This window comes from Heliangelus exortis, chromosome 6 (assembly GCF_036169615.1).
Source record: "Heliangelus exortis chromosome 6, bHelExo1.hap1, whole genome shotgun sequence".
NCBI classification, from domain to species: Eukaryota; Metazoa; Chordata; class Aves; order Apodiformes; family Trochilidae; genus Heliangelus; species Heliangelus exortis.
Genome location: NC_092427.1, coordinates 19865372 through 19882599, shown reverse-complemented (window position 1 = coordinate 19882599; position 17228 = coordinate 19865372). Strand labels below are relative to the sequence as shown.

At 40.5% G+C, this 17228-nt stretch overlaps 2 protein-coding genes across 9 annotated transcripts in view; one reads left to right on the top strand and one right to left on the bottom strand.

Moving 5' to 3' along the window:
• CMKLR2 (chemerin chemokine-like receptor 2) overlaps positions 1 to 17228 on the top strand; it is a 116040-nt gene that overhangs the window by 14581 nt on the left and 84231 nt on the right. The window lies entirely within an intron of this gene.
• Positions 1 to 17228, bottom strand: part of UBE2F (ubiquitin conjugating enzyme E2 F (putative)) — a 64025-nt gene that overhangs the window by 6345 nt on the left and 40452 nt on the right. For 3 of the 8 annotated variants that reach the window (XM_071747058.1, XM_071747060.1, XM_071747059.1), the window contains one exon: positions 12081 to 12134. The exons of 2 other annotated variants lie outside the window; for them this stretch is intronic. In XM_071747058.1, coding sequence (XP_071603159.1) covers positions 12081 to 12134 — 54 coding nt within the window. Of the gene's footprint in view, positions 1 to 1522; positions 1699 to 12080; positions 12135 to 16723; positions 16802 to 17228 lie in introns of all 8 variants that reach the window. 3 more of the 8 variants (XR_011726511.1, XR_011726509.1, XR_011726510.1) reach the window with 2 other exon arrangements.

Sequence of the window (17228 nt, the reverse complement as noted above, 5' to 3'; positions counted from 1 at the left end):
GCAGAGCAACAGATGTCATCTACCAGGACCTGTGCAAAACATTTGACACTGTCCCACATGACACTCTGATCTCTAAACTGGAACAGTATGAATTCAATGGATGAACCATTCATTGGAGAAGGAACTGGATGGGTGGCTGCACCCAAAGAGTTGTGATAAATGGCTCAATGTCCAATGAGTTCCAGCTCAATGTCTGCCCAAATACATCAAATTCAAGCAACTTAAATGATTTCATGGTTTTCCTGTGTATTGTACATTCTTATAAGACAGTGTATGTGCAGCGATTTGCATTATGAAAATATTAGAAAGCAAATCTGTGCCTAATTAACTTTAGATTAAAAATTGCTGACTAAAGTTAAATTAAAACAATTTCCTTAATTCCCAGCTGATGAGCTTCTTGTCTTAAAAACACCAAACTGAAATGAGATTAAAAAATACAACAGACTATAAGAAGTTGTTACTACAAGATATTTTACACTGAAGGCCTTAACAACCCCAGTACCTGGCCAGAGTGGTAATTTATCACAAAATATGTATCTGAGCAGTTGGGAAAAGGCATGTAGACAATTATGGAAACAGAAGGAAAACAGCCACCCCAAAACCCCAGAAGAAAATCATGGTCTGCAATTTGTAAAAGCATATTGAAGCAGGCACTCAAGAATTAAGTACCAAAAACTGGGGTTTGATCAGGTTTGGCATCTCTAAAATAGAAAGCTTTATTTCTTTTTCTTCAACAATTTATACTACACAGAGTTGTACTGATTAAGTCTATTATTAAGCTTTTAATGCAAAAAAGAAAGACCTGCTCAGTTTTTGTAAGAAAAGGCAAAAGAGTAAACCACCTCAATCATGACTACAACAACCCAGCTACTAAGACAAACTCTTTCTGATCCACTTGCATGCTTAGATTTACAATTCTGTAAAATTCAAATGGCAAAAAAAGGTAAAAATCCTCAATTGCTCCTGCTCTTTCCTGTTTTATATTAAAGAAAACAGCAACATAATAAAAAAGGACTATTCTTACAGAATACTATTTTAATTCAAAGTTTATCAGCAAGATTAAACAATTTCTGTCTGGACCTTATTTATCATTTTGCTTAAAAGGCTTAGAAAAGGCATCTTCCAAGCACCAGGAGTCAAGCAATATTCAGATGACACAACTCAGTTCCAGTCAAAGATTTAGGAGGAGGATATAATAACCCAGTCGATTTATACATGAGCCCTGTGAACTGTATTTAAAGCACCCTTTTCTGCCTTCTCTATCTTGCAGGAAATAATGAGCACTCACACCCATCAATCCCCCACACCCACTGCCATTTAAAAAGGAGCTGAATGAGACTTTTGAGTGATACAAAAATCTCAAGTATAAGGTGTTTTTCCAATTCAAGTTCCCACCTTGCTATAATTTCCCTGTCATTGTTTTATTTAGCTCAGCCTCTACACAATTTGAAGAAATGTCCAAGCTCTGTAATTAAATTTTACTTCCATTTGGAAAGAAGCAGGTGGGGGATGAAAAACCTACCTACAGAGGTATCTCCTACAGCCTCCTGTGCCTGGCAGATGCAGTCAAAACTGCAGTGATTTTCACAGCCCATCTTCTGCACTTCAGATTTTAAACACTGTTTCTAGACATCAAGCAATTATGATATTGCAAAATGACCAGAAAATACTTTAGTAGATCTCTTTGGTATCTAAGTCCTAAAGGGAAAAAATAGTGACATTTTACTGTGAGGGGAACACAGTCCCAACAGTGTCCCTATTGCCTGCCAACCACCTCCCAATCCCTTCCATAAAGCACTGCACTTTTTTTACTGCGACTATTTGAAAAACAGTGACACTGTGGGGAAGAAGGGAAACACAAAGTTTTGGACCTTTTTTCCCAAAAAAAGTATCTCCCTACATTTAGGTATGTTACAGAATTGATGTGATCCCTGCTCTGGGCAGGAGTTGAAGATGCACTGCAAAGACAGAGCACAACATCATCACACTGGACACAAGGCAGCACATCCATTTGCTGCAGATGCTCAGACATTTCAGCAACAACCAGATCCCTTAACATTTCCACAAACTTTTTGCTGCTTGCCAATGAAGCACAGATAAAAGAAAAAAAAAAGAAAAGCAGTCTCTGAGGTTATTGCATGAAGAAAGGGCTACTGATAACGAGTCAGTGTGAAAGCTAACAGGGTAGCCACAAATAACTACATCTAAATCCCATTTTTGCAAAGGTGAGGGGACTGAGCCTGCTGAAAAGGGCAAAGCAGCTTCCCTGGATCGTTGCTCCCTTGATCAAATGGAGTGTGGGTGTCAACACTCTTGCCACATCTGCCTTTTAGCTTAAGGAGCAGCTTGGCTGGAGGCAGACAGTGGAGACTTTTGTAAGTCCTCTGGTCCTATAGCCACAGTGCCAAGTGACTCAAGTTTTACCCTGGCTCTGACCAATTGTCTTATTAACATCTATGATTTTGACCAGGTTGCTGAAAACAAAGCAAACCTCCTGGGAATTAAACCAGGAAGCAGGGAGATAGCTCTGTCACCAGGCTCTGTCACTGAGGCTGGTGACAGGCACACCAGTCACCTTGTCAACACAGATGTTGGAAAGGGTTATAAGGAGTCCTTTAAGAAAATTACCTGAATCATCTCAATTACACTGATATTAACTTCCCCTCTGCTGCAAGTGCACTTCTACCCATGAAGATGCCACTTGCTCCCAAGAGAGGGTATGTCCTCAGGATCTGAGATCTTAATGGGTAAATTCGAAGTGCAGAGGAAATGGGAGCTTCCTGGGTCTGGCAAGTGGGTTTTGACAAGTCATCCTCTACTGCAGTCAAATGATGTTCAGATGACCCTGATTGGGCAGGTCAAAACATAGGGACCTCAGCTCAGAGAGGACAGACTCCTTGTTTCCATTCAACAGTCCTCCCCTATGTTTTCATTTTAAAGCCATGAATTTTTCTGAAGAATCCAAAGCAAAAGCTTTCCTTTTAAGCCACTGATTTGCCTAAAGAATGTAAAACAAATGCTTTAAGACATCTGCATTTCTTCCATATTTCTATCATTACCTAAGCAAGTTAAACCATCTGCAAAAGCTTAATCAACTTTGTTGAGCCTAAAAGAAGCTTCATACAAAAAAGTGTTATGAAAGATGTATACTGATTTCTATAAATATTTTTAGCATGACAAAAGTAATGTTTTCCCTATTTACATCTGTTAGTACAATCAGCAGCTGTGCTGTTGCTCATTTGCATACATCATTTAATGTGAAAAGGCTTTGAAGGCTGTAACATGGAACATAAAATGGGGAGGCAATCCAAGAAAAAGCCCTGCACAGTTCTCTAAGTTCAAGAAAACTGCAGAAAACCAAAGTATGTATTCTATTGGGGCTGCCACAATTGCAGTGAGAACGACAAACACCAAACAGGGTGGCTGGGTGTGGGGAGGAAGTGTTTACTGCAATAAACATGGAGATAAATAAATGAAATGAGTCACAGGGCAAATTCTTATGAGAAGATGTTTTTGGACTGGAATGGTACTGCTGATCTTAGTAAGACAGTCAAGCTGTAATCACAGTAATAAACCCCCATAATAAAAACTAAACAAAACCAAAAAAAAACCCCACACATCCAGTTTGAAATCCTTTTAGGCTAAATTCTTCTGTAGTGTGGTAAAAGCTTGAAAAAAAGAGGTTAATGCAATAGGTTAAGTTCTTCCCCCAAGAAGCTCCTTCTGCTGCTTACCCACCCATAAACCATGCATGTGGCACCCACAACCACTCATGCAGACTGGAGACCTCTGGTTTGAAACAAATGGCTTCAAAAGGCTTTTAGGATGATGAAGATGCTGAGGCTCTGGCTTAGGTTTCTTCCCTGCCTTTCCAATCCAGAGCTTTGGAGCTCTAGGAAAAGCAAAGGCAATGACATACACACTGCTGGCTATTGCCCTGCTGGTGTCTTGATGTGTCACAGAGAGATGCATGAAATCAAATCAGTGCATGGAGCACATGACACCTGAAAGGTAGCAATTTATGTAAGGAAAATGAGGCTGCATGTTCTGGTTCAGTTATGAGTACTGCAAGATACCTTACAAACAAGGAAAAAAAAGTTTTCTAACAGAGAGATGACAGGTTTGTCTGGTCAAAGGTGAACATGTACTTCACCTCACAAGACATTTTGTGGATGCTTTTAATTAGACCAATTCTTCTCTGTTTAGGTTCGAGTTACCAGGAAAGAAGATACTTGATTCAGTATCTAGGAATAAATGTGACTATTTTATTTGAAGAACATTAAACAAACCCTCACACTTTCATCATGTCACAATTTTGTACTGTTAGAAATAAAAATCAGTGCTCTCGAACATGTTCAAAAACAGCTACTTCCTATTAGGAGAAGAGACTTCAGAATGTCAAGGGCTGCTGCAGGAATACCAGTCTGAACAAGGGAATAAGGTTAAGTGGGAAATTTTGTACCAGACAGCAGACAAAGCCAGATCCCAGACCATGAGAAAGTCAACATGATTAAGTGAAACTGCAGAGTGAGGACAAGACTATGCTAATTCAAGCAACACGTTTACTCAAATATTCTACAATGCAAACAAGCTAAAAAACAAGAGGCTGACAAAGCCAGCCTGAAGCAAACATAATGAGAGAAAGAGATGGGCATGCCACCTCATGTCAGCTCTAATGATATTCCTCTCCTGACAAGTACTAAACAGCCTTGCTGTTGCCTTCCTTGAGCTAAGAGCCAGCTGCATCAACCAAGCTGACAAAGTCCAGAACTAACAAGCTGAAGATGAAAAAATATAAATTTGTATCTTAAATTTTTGGACCCCAATCACAAATCAAAAGCCTATGGAGATCCTGGAGGTGCAGGTTTATCCTGGTAGCTCAGATTCTCTCTGGAAGATCAGTGGCAGGAAATGCACAAAGAATGGGTCAAGGATGGAGACAACTGTCCTGGGCAGATAAATCTGCTGTGTGTTTACAGTACAAAAGGCAGCACTTAAAAGAAAGCTGAGGTTGGCATTCCAGTCTGGAATGCTTAAAGACACTGTCTGTAATGATGACCCAGCAAAGCAGTGACATACTTTTAGTATTATGTCCCAGTGTTAAAGGCTCTGGGACAATCATTTGAGATCGCTGGTAAAATAGTAACAACAAACAAACAAGCAAAGAACAGAGAAAGGTAGTAAAGGCATCCAGCTATAGCTTACCTTTGTGTCTTTATACATTTGTTTTGCAGAGACTGACTGGACCATCCCATACAATGAACTGTCTGAACAACTCTTCTGAAAACTGACCTACTGCAACTGAGGCACCAGGAAACCCAGCAAAGATCAAAAGATTCCCACAGTACTGCAGCAATCACCACGTTTGGCAAAATATTTCTTATGCCAATAAGTTTTAAAACCAATACTGTTTTTCTAGATACAGAAGTAGCTATATTGCCTCCAACTCTTTTTTGCTATAAGCCTGCATCCCACAGCAACTCTTGAGAACTTTCTTTTTCACTATAATTTCTTGGCAAGGCAGTGACTGCACATCCTTCACATCAGAATAGGATTATGTGGAAGAGTGAAAGTAGAGAAGGAGAAATCCTGTTTACAGATAATGAGGTAAACCCATGAGATGTTCAAATGCTACAAAAATGATAGCAGCAGAGCAGTATGATACAATACACAATTCTACAATGGGTTTTATAATGCCCATTTCTGTAAGCCTTAAGAATTAATATTGCAAGACAAAGGAGCAGTAGCTTCAAAGTCTTGACCTCATTTACTTCTTAAAGTACCTTAATAGGGTACCTTATTACCCTCTACAGAGGGTGAAAAGAATGCTAATTGCTCCAGTTCTTCTTTTTCTTTTCTTAAAAAGCTTTCTCCTGGGCGTGATTCATTGAAGACCTGTTTTCCCTGCATTTTCTCCCACTATTAACTCCTTCCCAATACTCCTTCTAGCATGGTGTTATTTTCCCTGAAATAAACCATTGTAATTCCTTTAAAGCATAAAGCTGGTTACTTTTGCAATTTGTAGGACTTACATGCACAGTGGCTTACATTTCCTCACAAACAAAATATAAAATAGTAATAGTTATAGACCATGAAAATGGGGAGACTGGGGACAGATATGGCATCACTGGATAAGGCTTACTCCTTTACAAAAAAAAACCAAAAACCAAAACACTAAAAGTCTAAGTAATTGCTAGGGGTTCATTCAGTGGAGCTCCAAGACAAACAGTTAAGTGTGGACCAGAAACTTGACTGTGAGGTGGGCTCAACCAGCTGAACTGCTGGGCTCAGGGGATTATGATCAGTCCTAGTACAGTACTCAAGGAGCTGGTAGTGGGGCCAATAGTGTTTAAACTCTTCATTAATGACATGAATGAAGGGGATGAATTTGAAATGTTATAAAACTGGGAGAAGTGGCTGACACACCACACAGGTGACCTGCCACAAAGAAGGACCTCAAAAAGCTTAAGAATTGGACAGAGAAGAACCTCATGAAGTTCAACAAGGAGAAATGCAAAGTCTTGCCCAAACACAACCCCATCCTGGTGACCACTGAGCCGACCATCAAAAACTAATGGCATCCTGGGCTGTACTTATGAAGAGCACTGGTAGCAGTTCAAGGAAGGCAATCCTTTCACTCCACTCAGGCCTGATGAGACACAGCTGAAGAGCTGCACCCAGATCCAGGCTCCCAGGACTGGAGAAACAAGGATTTTATCCATCATTTTGTATTTCTTCAAGTTAATTCTGCTGTTGTTACAAGAATATTAGACTGACAGGTTTCAAAATAATATCCAACTTAATGCAGAGAAATGAAGACAGAAAACCTTCAAAAACTATAGTGGTACTGAGGTTGACACATTTGTCCATACCAGTGATGCAGCAAACACAGGAATGTTTTGCTAAAATGATAATTTTAAGTCTTGAAAAATAGAGGAAGAAAGCCTCAGGATCGTCAGCTGAATAAATACTTTACTTTCAGCTCCACAGAACCTCTTCAGCTCCAGATGTAATTACCATTACCTCATAGTTCAGTACGTTCAAGACCAGACTGCTATATAAAAAATAGTTTGTAAAATATGTGTGGATTCCATTTATTCTCCTACCCAATTACAGCCTAGGGAACTTTAATAGGAAAATTAAACCTGAAGTACCCTGCCACGCTGCATCTCTCCCCACTTATAATACATTACATTAACATTAATCATGTTAAACCAATTGCAAAAACTTTTCCCTTTTCATGTGTTTCACTAGCTCTTTTTCCTATACTGCCTTGTTTAGAAAATTATCCTCCTGATGGCAGCCTTTTCTTTTTAAAAAGATGGCTACCAATTTGAATCACATATGGGTGTTAATTTTTTTTCAGCCAAGGAGCCTGTGGCTCCTGCAGAATATAGAAAGATCACAGCTCAGAAACCACTCATCATAGGGGGAGTAAATGGCATGGAGCCACTGCCAAGCCATTAAGAGCAACTCTGAGCAGCCCAAGGAGAATGGATTCCGGAACCCTGATGAAGCCTCTGTCAATCTTACACAGAGAGGAATTCCTCAAGAGAAAATGCCACATCTGAACTAGTTTAGACACAAGAGTTAGCTAGGGACTCAATCTTCAGACTAGCACTGATCTCCTTGCCAAAGATTATCTGCTCTATCACAAACATGGGCTGATTGTAGGATTGAATTTTCTAAGATGTAAGAAAGAAAACCTGTAGAAAACCTCAGCAGTGATTTTAGTCAGTGCAGCGCAGCACTGATTCAAACCACAGTCCAGTAACAATTCTGAAAACCAGAAAAAGCATTTATTTTGCAGGCAGATAAATGCAGAATGTCAAGCTCAGATTACAAAATTGGCTGCTTCTTCCTTTGTGCATTTTAGCTTTTCTATATAATAAAAACCTTTGAAACCTAAAGTAAGAAGGGCAGCACAGCAAAGTCAGTCAGTCAGTCTTGAACTGAACTTGTCAGAGCCGAGAAAAATTAGGTGAGAAAAGTTGTCTCTATAGGAACATTACAGAAACACTGAGACACATTCAAGTCAAATTTAAGAAAGGATAAGAAACAGAATACAACTTAAATGCCAGGGTATAAATACATTTAGTTATGTCCAGTGATTTACTGTCCTACACAGGGCGAACAATTTCCTCCTTTTGCCACTACGTTCCTGCCTGCAAAGCAGCAAAAAGGAGATGAGCTCCCCATCAGTGTGCTTTGTTTCTACTTATGAAATGCCATAAATAAGATCTAGACATTGTATCTCAAAATTAGCAGTGACTGAAAATGAGCTGAGAATGCTCTCTGCTATGTAGGCAGTGAGAGGAGGTAACTGCATCCTCATCTGCTTCAGGGCTCCAGCAATTTGAATAACTTAACTGTGTAAGTCCTGTCTACAAGAAAGTATCCTCAAAATTGCCATGGTGGATGATCAAACTAAATTTAGAGACATCACACCCTATTCACACAAAAATATGTGTCAAAAGTATCTCCAAATTCTACTGAAAACCAAAATTAACCAGCTTCATTATATTGAAAGTAAAAAAAACCAACAAAACCAAACTTTTCTTTAAATCTGTTTCTGCAGTTTATTACTAAAGATCAAAATGAAATCACTTACAATTCCTAGTAAGTGTTATGAGAAAAATCAAGACAAGGTGAAAAGCTTGGCTTGGCTGCAGCCAGGGGAGAAAAAAAAAATTGCAGTGGTCAAACAATTTTTCATTCCTGATGAAGTAAGAATCTTAAACCACAGGATCATCTTTGTTGTTGCCTGTTAAATCCGTCTTTAAATGAAAGCAATATTTAAGCTTTGCAGACAGACATCTATTAATTTTCAGACCACATGAAATAGACAGAATACTCAAAATATGTCTAAACCTGGTTTTCTACCTCTTCCTCCTATTAAAAGTAATTCCTGTTTATTTTTCAAGAGGGACTTCAGCTCACTGATTTACATGCTCAATGATAACAAAGACTCAAAAGCAGGTGGTTTTTTCTACATAAGTGCTGTAAGTACTTTGAAGTTATAAAGAACTCATATTTAGTTGAGAGATACCCTAATACACCAGCAGTGTTAGACCTGTGCTCACTGAGGTAATGCAAAAAATTAGCCACCTACAGCTACAGTAAGTGTCAGGTACCTTGTCCCTAGAGACTCCACTGCTGGTGAGTATGGACTACATCAGGTTCTTCTGTCCAGATGCACCATGAAAAGTTGCTTCTGTTGTCACAGCTAAATAAAACATGGTAAAAGAAGTTGCCCAATCTTCTGGGAAAATAGCTGTAATATGTATGAAATTAGAGTGACTGACCAGATTCTGACATAGTGGAAAGTACCAGCTAATCAGAGTAGCCATCATGTATGTAATAACCAACATCCTTATGATATCCTCAGATGAGAAAATCTGGTGAGATCCTTGATTAAAGGGCTGTGGTTAAACACAGCTGATGAGCCTTACAAGTATGTGTTCCTGGTTTTTTTTTCCCCCCCGTGCTAGAAAACCAGTACAAAATCTGCTGAAATTGGTGTCACTACCAACAACTGCTAAACTCCAATGGAGAGGGCTGGTCACAGAACTGTATATGTAGAAGAACGGCACCTATGCTCAACCCATACACCCAGCAGAAGGCCATGGGCTCAGAAGTAACTTACACTCTATTGCTAAGTAACAAATTAAGTTACACATGGAAACTAATTTACAGATTAAGTGCAAATACAGCTCTTTCTAGACACAAGGTTTATATTTTGTTATTCACACTACTGACAAGGCAGTCAGAACATGACAAGCTGAATTTTTCAGGTCATTTCCTCCCAAGTCTGTTAACAAAGGGATGGAATCCACAGGAAAGACCTACTCTTTGGTAACACTTCATTTGGCATTTGTAACCAACCCACTTTTCTTCATTTTCTTTGCCAAAATGAATGAGAAGCTGAACAAGGGAATATTTGAAGTCAGGCCTAGCACAGAGCTGCAAAGAGATTACAGCTTAAGTTGCTCATTGCTGATCTATTACTTCCTTACATCACATTCAACAGGTCACCACATGAAATTTCAGCCTATTCTGACAAATACATCAGCAGTGTGCTTGACTGACAGGTATGCAAACTTGATTGCTATGTTCCTAGCAACAAAACCAAGATGCTGTCAGACACCATCTCTTCATGATGTGTCAAGTGAGTCACCATACCCAGAAGTGCTGCCACAGGGTCCTGCTGTGGACATGGCAAGAGTGTAAGGAACTCTGCCTTTAATCAAGAAACAGCCAGCACCACCAGGTGCTCTGCAAAAGGTGAAGGATGTTGCTTGACTCCACTTTTTGACAGTTTCATACCAAAGTTCTCAGATGTTGCTTCTGCACAGTGGGTGTACATGCATCTACCTCTCCTCAAGCTGTTTTAGAGCAGGAAACAACTACGTCTCAGTAAGGTACAAAATAAATAAGATGAATGCAGAAATTCAAACAAGCAGCACAGAGCTGTCAGTCATGAATCTGAAGTTACTGACAAGCAGGCAGCATGAAAAAGGCTGGTAAAATGCCATGACAGATCATATAGGTCTCTGCACAATTAGCAAAATAACGGGCTACCTACATCACCTTGGATCTGGGTATTATACTATAATCACATCCTTCCAGTAAGAGGAAGATTTCATTTTGCTTTTATCCTCGTTCCTTTATGCAAAATTACATTAGGGTAATGTTAAACCAGCAACTCAATAGCAGTTTGCAATCCCTCTCCACACTGCAATTACCCTTTGTTCCCACACACAGGAGACTGGAATGAACAGCAGGCAAGCTGTATTTGCACTTCATTACACCCCTGGGTCCTGCAGGAATAGTTAATATATTTTCAAGTGCCACGCTGAAACTGAGAAAGGAGAATCAGGTAATGGTATTTTGTGGAACAGCTGCCACAAGATAAATCCTGAAAAACTCTGAATGTTCTCAGCTCTTTTTTAATTGAAGGAGAAATTGAGGGCATGCATCACTTAGCATATTTAGATGTACAGCATTACTTACCAGTGTTTTCCAAGTACCATGGAGTGTCAAACTCCTACCTGGTCATTCTGCCCTGACAGTTATTGATAGAGATGTATTCTCAAGTATTCTGAAGAAGCTGTCAAACAATGCTTTGATGATCTACATTCTCCATTTGTTTGATTGACACATAAAAGCACAGGTTTATTATTAAAACATTCAGTTTTCAGTTTGTTATACCCCTTTATGTTGCTGGATTGAGGGAACAAACTTTGAAAAGGATACATGAATGTGCCTATTTTTTAACCCTTAAAAATAATTTAATAAAATCTCAAAGCAACTAACAGTTGGACTGCTTTCAGTGAGGGACTACAGGACAGAGCCTGGCACTCAACTTGGGAAAAGAAAGATGTCTTGATAGATGGACTCCAATGTATTCTAAGCTGCACAGGTAAGCTTGTAAATCTGGAAGAAGGACTACAAAACTATTCTGAACTTCTAAATCCCCACTTACGTCCCACAAGTAGGAAAAAGCCTGGAGAGGCAATAGCTGTAGACTCTGAACTCACGGAGCCCACCACTTGGAAACATGCAGCCTGTACTGATGATTTCCAGACTGGAGATGCTTTCTTCTAAACATGAGTACCTAGTCAGATATTTCCCCAACACCCAGTGGGCTTCACTTAGAATGTGTATGCAGGAGATGATGCTTAGTGTAAAACAAAGCAAGTACAATGCAGAATAGGAGCACTAGTGCTAGCCAAGCTACAGCCTCAAAAGTTTTCTGCTTTAATAAAAAGCATTTCCAGTCAACTGTCATGCTTATTACAGTGAAGAGATAAAGAGATAATTCAGTAAGAATGTGAAACCTGACAAAAGGACTGAAGACCCTCCCACATCCAAAAAAGAACTGTGATGCCTACATAGACCTACTGCTTCACTGTGGCAATTCTTCCAGTGGGGGCAGGGTACTACCAGGTCTGGGGAAACTGTGGCTCTCTGCTCCCCCCCAAGACTTGAAGCCTCAGAGAAGCAATACAAAGAAAACAGAGTCCAGCACACTACCTTCAAAAACGAAGCACAGGTTTTCCCTCTGTGCTATTACTTACCATGAAAACACAAGTGACTTTGCACACTCCATCACTTCTCCCAACCATGTGCCCCTGCAGTTAACACAGGCAGGGTGCAGCTGAGAAACTGCTCCTCATCACTTAGAAGCAGCTGTCACACCTGACCTCATGCATGGTTGCTCCTTGAGCACCAGCTCAAACATACTGATAGTAATAAAACACATTCTTTAAAGAGCACCCGAAATAGATTTCATTTTCAAAATAATGTCTCTGTTCTGAGGGTAATTTCCCAGCTGTTGTGAGGCATCGCTAAACTTTAGCCATCTCAACATAAAAAATTAAAAGTTACTATGATCAGAATTCTTCAAATATCATGGGATATAAAATTTCATAGGAATAAGTTTGCAGAACTGGAAAAGTTTAATGAAGTGCACGGCTGTGATGGGAAACTGTGGGCAAGGGCAAAGAGTTTGACAAAGAGAACCGGGCTAAAAATAACACACTAATGAATTAAATGAGAAATATTTGTTACAGATTCTGTGGGGAAGGCATTAGAAAAAACAGTTTGACAGTAAAATCTTTTGGAGTTCATTGTCCAGAGCCAATTCAATAAAGGAACAATTATGCAGACAGAAATAGGTAGAAACTTGGGTAATACAGAGGTGGCATTTGAGTTTTGACCTATCCATATGGTTTTGACTACTTTGCAAGATAAAACCATTTCAACTGCTTTCCATTTCTTCTAGGAACATTAACCATTAAAGGAACAGAACTATTTCACATGATTCATGATTATTTGGAAAATAAAATGCTTACTTAGCACCATCTCAAGTGAGATTTTTATGCCAAATAGTATCTCCTCTGAAATGTACAGTAGCAAGATGCAACATCCATGAACCACAAAATTTTATTTACAATTTTTGTATAGTATAAATGCTTTATATTGCAATGCCTTTTACAGAATTTTGGAAATTTTGGCAAGTACTATTTCAAACAAACTGCTTTGCACTCAAATTCAGTCATTAAAGATCAATGGATAGTATTTCCAACTACAAGATATTTAATTGCTAACTATTAAATCTATCAAGCAGAAAACGCAGTAGGGAGCATCAATAGGAAAGCTTTTGTTGCCAGTCACAAAACCCCCATTTAACTCAAAAGCTGGAATAAATCTTCTTCCAGGCCATTCAGTCTTCACTGATGGAAGAGGTGAACCAACTCAAATGCTTTAAGCAAGAAAAATTAATGCACTGAATCATGCATTCCTGAAAATGGTCACAGTATCTCTGCTCTTGGGCTCTGAAGCATAAGAACTAAGTCACTGCCTTTGAGATTTACATAAAGCTCAATCTAAAAACCAAAAGTTTGGGAGTCTAAGCAGGTTAAAGGTAAGGAAAAAAAAGTTTTCTTAGAATCCTCCTGCAGATGATTCATTCATTTCACAGCTACCACAGATGTTAGTGACTGTCTTAACTGAAGGGCAGCAGTTCACATTATTCTGTTGGTTCTGTAAGCAAAGGTGTCGAGCTGCACTGAAGATGTCAGCCTGTAAAGGAGCCCTGGCACTAGCTGGCAGCCACTGCCAACTGCTCCTTCTGCTTCCTTCTGCATCCTGAAGTTCAGGATGGTTCTGAAGAAGAGGCAAGGGAAAAAGATCTCATCTCTTCTGAACAGGAAGAAACCCTGCAGAAGCTGAGTGAGCTATGCACTCGAATGTTTACTGAAATGCCTTTGGTATAAAAATGATTAAAAGAGAGGAATGACACAAACAGAGAAGTTACTCTAAGATGAGTTAAAGTAGTAACTTTAAGACAGAAGAACTGAGGAAAAAATACAGATAATGAATTTTTTTTTCAAACTTAAATGTCCTCCCCAGAACATGGCCCAGGTGATGCTGTTTCTTGCCAAGTTGCCAAAGGATTTGAGAAATTAAGATTGTTCTGTAAAACGCCTAAAATGTTTGCTATGTAAGGACTCAAAAAAACTGCATAGAATTATGAAAGGTTATAAACATTCCCAAGTGAAATATGTAGTCAAGCTACTGTTTCTAATTATCAATGGAATTTCTGTTGGAATTAGATTAATGCTTTCATTTGTACAGACAAGAAGACAGTGCTCAAGTAATTAAAAAAAACATATTCATCCCAGGAGACTCATTAGAACAACCTCCAAAGACTGCAGCCATTTCAAGGAGAACCTCAAAAACACTAAAAAATAGGTGTGTAGCCTCAGGCACAAATGTCCCTGGCAAGGTATGAGAGAATAATTCAATCTAACAATACAAAGAAAATTATTCAGCCTGCTTCACTTCACTACACAGGTTTTGTTTCTCATGCTGTATTTCCTCTGTGACTCCATTAAGTGGTTTTAAGTCCCATAAGGCTTGGAAGGTTTCCTGGCAGTCTTTGGCAAAATGATACAACAAAACCATTTTAAAAAAATCTGCCAATGTTGGGGTCTACAAAATTTTCCTAGACAAGTACCAGAAGAGTTGCAAGATCTCAAACAACAAAAGTGCTAGAAAGATGAATTTGCAATCCTGATGTTTCCTCTTGAAAAAAAGAGATAAACACAGTGCAGTGCCTGACTTTAAATTTTCAGGAAACTCTTCAAATCAGCGTTTATCTAGAAAGTTTCTTCAATTATATTTCAACAAACATATGAGAGAAGTTTAATTAAAACAAGAGATCCTGACCATGCCAAGTATAACTTTTATATGCCTGACGAATGCCTCTACACGATGTAATGTGACACAACTTCATCAATCAATAACCACAGGTAGCCTGTTCCTCCATCCTCAATCTCAGCTGAGAGATACATCTCACAGACATTCATTGGGCCACTAATCCACACCATGATTTGCACTGCCCAGTTCATAATACAGAAGAAATAAGATCAGTAAAAAGAAAACAAAGTTATGTCTCTTGTCTTTCAAACTTGCTTCATACAAGCATGCAAAGTGGGATAGTTGAGAAGTAAAAGCTGCATTTTGAAAGACACAGAGAAGGTGCAGTGACCAGCAGAGGCAATGACTGTGAAAAACCAAGGGAATCCCAGGGGCTCAGGGTGAGATGGGGTTCCTGAGCCCAGGACACTCCGTACCGGGAGCTCGGTGGCTCAGCCCATCAGGAGCGGCGGGGGGTGTGTCCAGGCAGGCCAGGGGGGATCTGAATGGATCTGAGGAGCTTGGGGAAGAGGGGTGGCAAAGAGTGGCACAGGAGTTCACTCCAGGCAGTTCCTGGGGGCAGGGAGAGCAGCAAGACTCTGAGAACCTGTTGACTCCAGAGGCAACTGAAGTTGTGGTCACTGTTCTGAGAAGTTTTAGTATGGCTCCCACTCAGGGAAAAGCTGCTGCCAGGGAAGACTGTGGCAACCCAGCTGGAGATCTCCCCCCTGGACACATGGGGAGCCAGGGCTCTGGGCGAGAGGAGTGCCTGAGTCTGTCACTGACAGTGGAGATTGGCAGAGAGACCCCTTGTGAGATGCGAGCAGAGAAATGATCTGCTTAGCATGGTTACACAGCTGAAGGAGTAGTCGAGAGGCTGAGGAGTATCAGGAAGTGTGAGAGAGAAATAGAGACCCAATATTGGTGTCATGACTCAACCATCAGGCTCATGGCTCTCCCTGTCCCCTCTCCACCTGGTCAAGAGCAACGGTCTGCAAGACAGTGAGCAGTGGCACTGAGTCCCTGCACAGCATCAACAGGTGACCTTGAGTAACAGATTCAGTGCTCTGCAAAGAGAGCCAAATGCTGATGAGGACAGTTCCGCAAACTTGGAGGTGCGTCTGAGGCCAAGTCAAACCGTGCCTCACATCAAAATCTCCACAGATAAGAAAACAAGAAGGGTTCTTGTCTTAGATGGATTCCTCCTAAAGGGGGGCACAAAGGCCCAAAAAATTCCACTTAGAGAAGTCTGCTGCCTCCCTGGGACCAGGCTTAAGTATGTATGGTGTGGCGTAAACTCCCCAGCCTAGTTAAACCCAAAGATTATTATCCATTACTCAATCTTTCAAGTAGGCAGTGATGAAGTAACCACCAGAAGTCATGAAGAGAGACTTCAGGGCCCTGGGTCAGCTGGTTAAGGGATCAGGAGCACAAATAGTGTTCTCCTCTATCCCTCCAGTTGTGGGGAATGATGAGGGACTCATCAGGATGAGCCAGCAGATCAATACCTGGCTCCAAGCCTGGTGCCACTGGCAGGGGTTTGGCTTTTTTGACCATGGCTCAATGTACAGGAGCCCAGGCCTGCTGACTAGGGACGGGTAGAGCTTATCCTGCAAGGGGAAAAGGGTCCTAGGACAGGAGCTGGCAGGGCTCATAGGCAGGGCTTTAAATTAGGTATGAAGGGGGACAGGGGTGAAACAGGGGCCACTGGAGAGGAGCCTGGATGCACCATGCAGTGCTCGTGGAAGGGGAGGGTTCCACCAGGAAGGTCTTACAATCTTGGTTCTTTGTGAAGGAGGAGGATGATATTCCTTGTAGCAGGAGGAACAAAAGATTTGGTGATAGGTTGGTTACTTTGGAGACACCTGAGTATGGTCTAGAGGGTATCAGGGCTTCTCAAAAGGTGGCCCAGCTGAGGTGCATCTACATTAATGCAGGCAGCATGAGCTGGAGGCCACTGTGCAGATGGAAAACTATGATATGGTTGCCAATACAGAAATGTGGTGGGATAACTCACACAGTTGGAATACTGCAATTGATGGCTGCCAACTTTTCAAAATAAATAGGCAAGGAAGGAGAGGCTGTGGGGTTAGCCCTCTATGTTAGGGAGAAATACGATTGTGTAGAAATTAATGATGGTGTTGACAAGGTTGAGAGTTTATGGGTTAGAATCAAGGGAAAGGTCAGTAAGACAGACACCATCATGGGAGTCTGCTACAGACCACCCAGCCAGGATGAAGAGGTGGATAAAGTACGTGGGGACAAGGCTTAGTGGTGGGTCATCTGGAATAGAGCAACAGGGTTAGGATAAGGCTGAGCTCAATGATCCTGGAAGGTCTTTTCTAGCCTCAGCAACTCTATGAAGGATGAGATCTTTCTGCATGCCTTTTAAGGTGAAGACTACTCACGTAACTGCATCAGACCATTCTGCTATTATTTGCTGCATAGAATATGCATAACTCAGAAGGAAAAGATCATCAGTTTTGGGGATAGGACTACATCACGATAAACAATTCTAGCAT